The following is a 1,059-nucleotide window of genomic DNA, read 5'->3' on the forward strand; positions in this document are numbered from 1 at the left end:
GTCATTGCTGCCTCAGCCAAAAAAATCTTAGGTAATCCTGCACTTAGCAACATACATCTCACTCTCTCCAAAATGGTCCTATTGAATCTTTCAGCTAAACCATTTTGTTTAGGGGTGCCCATGTTAGTACCATATCCATTGGTGCCCATGTTGCGCTAAGCCTGAACTACTCTCTAAAAAAAATAAGAAAAATGAAAAAGAAAAGGAGAAGGTTGATGAGAAGAAAAAGAAGAGCAAGAGGGAGGTTTCAAGATAGAAAAAGAGAGAGATTACTTCAGCTGAAGGCAATGAAGTACCTTATCCATTGGTACCTTCGAAGAAGGATAAAGAGTGACACTTAGCTAGATTTCTTGACATCTTCAAGAAGCTGGAGATCACTTTGCCTTTTGGAGAAGCTCTCCAACAGATGCCACTCTATGCTAAGTTCTTGAAAGATATGCTAACCAAGAAGAACCGGTACATTCATAATGACACAATTCTTGTGGAGGGCAACTGTAGTGTGGTCATTCAGCGCATCCTTCCCCCGAAGCATAAAGATCCAGGAAGTGTCACTATACCGTGTTCTATTGGTGAGGTTTCTGTGGGTAAAGCTCTCATTGACTTGGGAGCTAGTATCAATTTAATGCCTCTTTCCATATGTCGGCGACTTGGAGAGATAGAGATAATGCCCACACGCATGACCCTCCTGTTGGCTGATCGCTCCATCATAAGACCATATGGAGTGTCGAAGAAGATTTGGTTAGGATCAAACATTTGATCTTTCCAGCTGATTTTGTAGTGATAGACATTGAAGAAGATGCTGGCATTCCCCTAATTCTTGGAAGACCTTTTATGTCCATCGTAAGCTATGTGGTAGACATGGGGAAGAGGAAACTACAAATGGCCATAGACGACCAGCAAATCAATTTTGATATGTTTTATGCAAAGAAAGCTTTGCCTGATCAAAATGTTTGTTTGAAGGTGAATGTGATGGAGGAAAAGAGACTAGAGAAGAAGGTTCTAGAAGTTGCAACCTTGTTGGACCCAGGATAACAGGATGATGCGTCAAGCTAGTGACGT

General features: G+C 41.5%; 1 protein-coding gene across 1 annotated transcript; it reads left to right on the forward strand.

Moving 5' to 3' along the window:
• The first annotated feature begins 406 nt into the window (after nt 1–406).
• LOC114424057 lies at nt 407–757 on the forward strand. Its single transcript, XM_028390924.1, has one exon. It carries the CDS (start codon nt 407–409, stop codon nt 755–757), a length of 351 nt encoding a protein of 116 aa, XP_028246725.1.
• Nucleotides 758–1,059: the final 302 nt, after the last annotated feature.

Source organism: Glycine soja, chromosome 8, assembly GCF_004193775.1.
Source record: "Glycine soja cultivar W05 chromosome 8, ASM419377v2, whole genome shotgun sequence".
Lineage (NCBI taxonomy): Eukaryota > Viridiplantae > Streptophyta > Magnoliopsida > Fabales > Fabaceae > Glycine > Glycine soja.

Excerpts from the sequence above, each read along its gene's own strand:
- LOC114424057 (XM_028390924.1), top strand. The coding sequence starts at position 407 with ATGCCACTCTATGCTAAGTTCTTGAAAGATATGCTAACCAAGAAGAAC.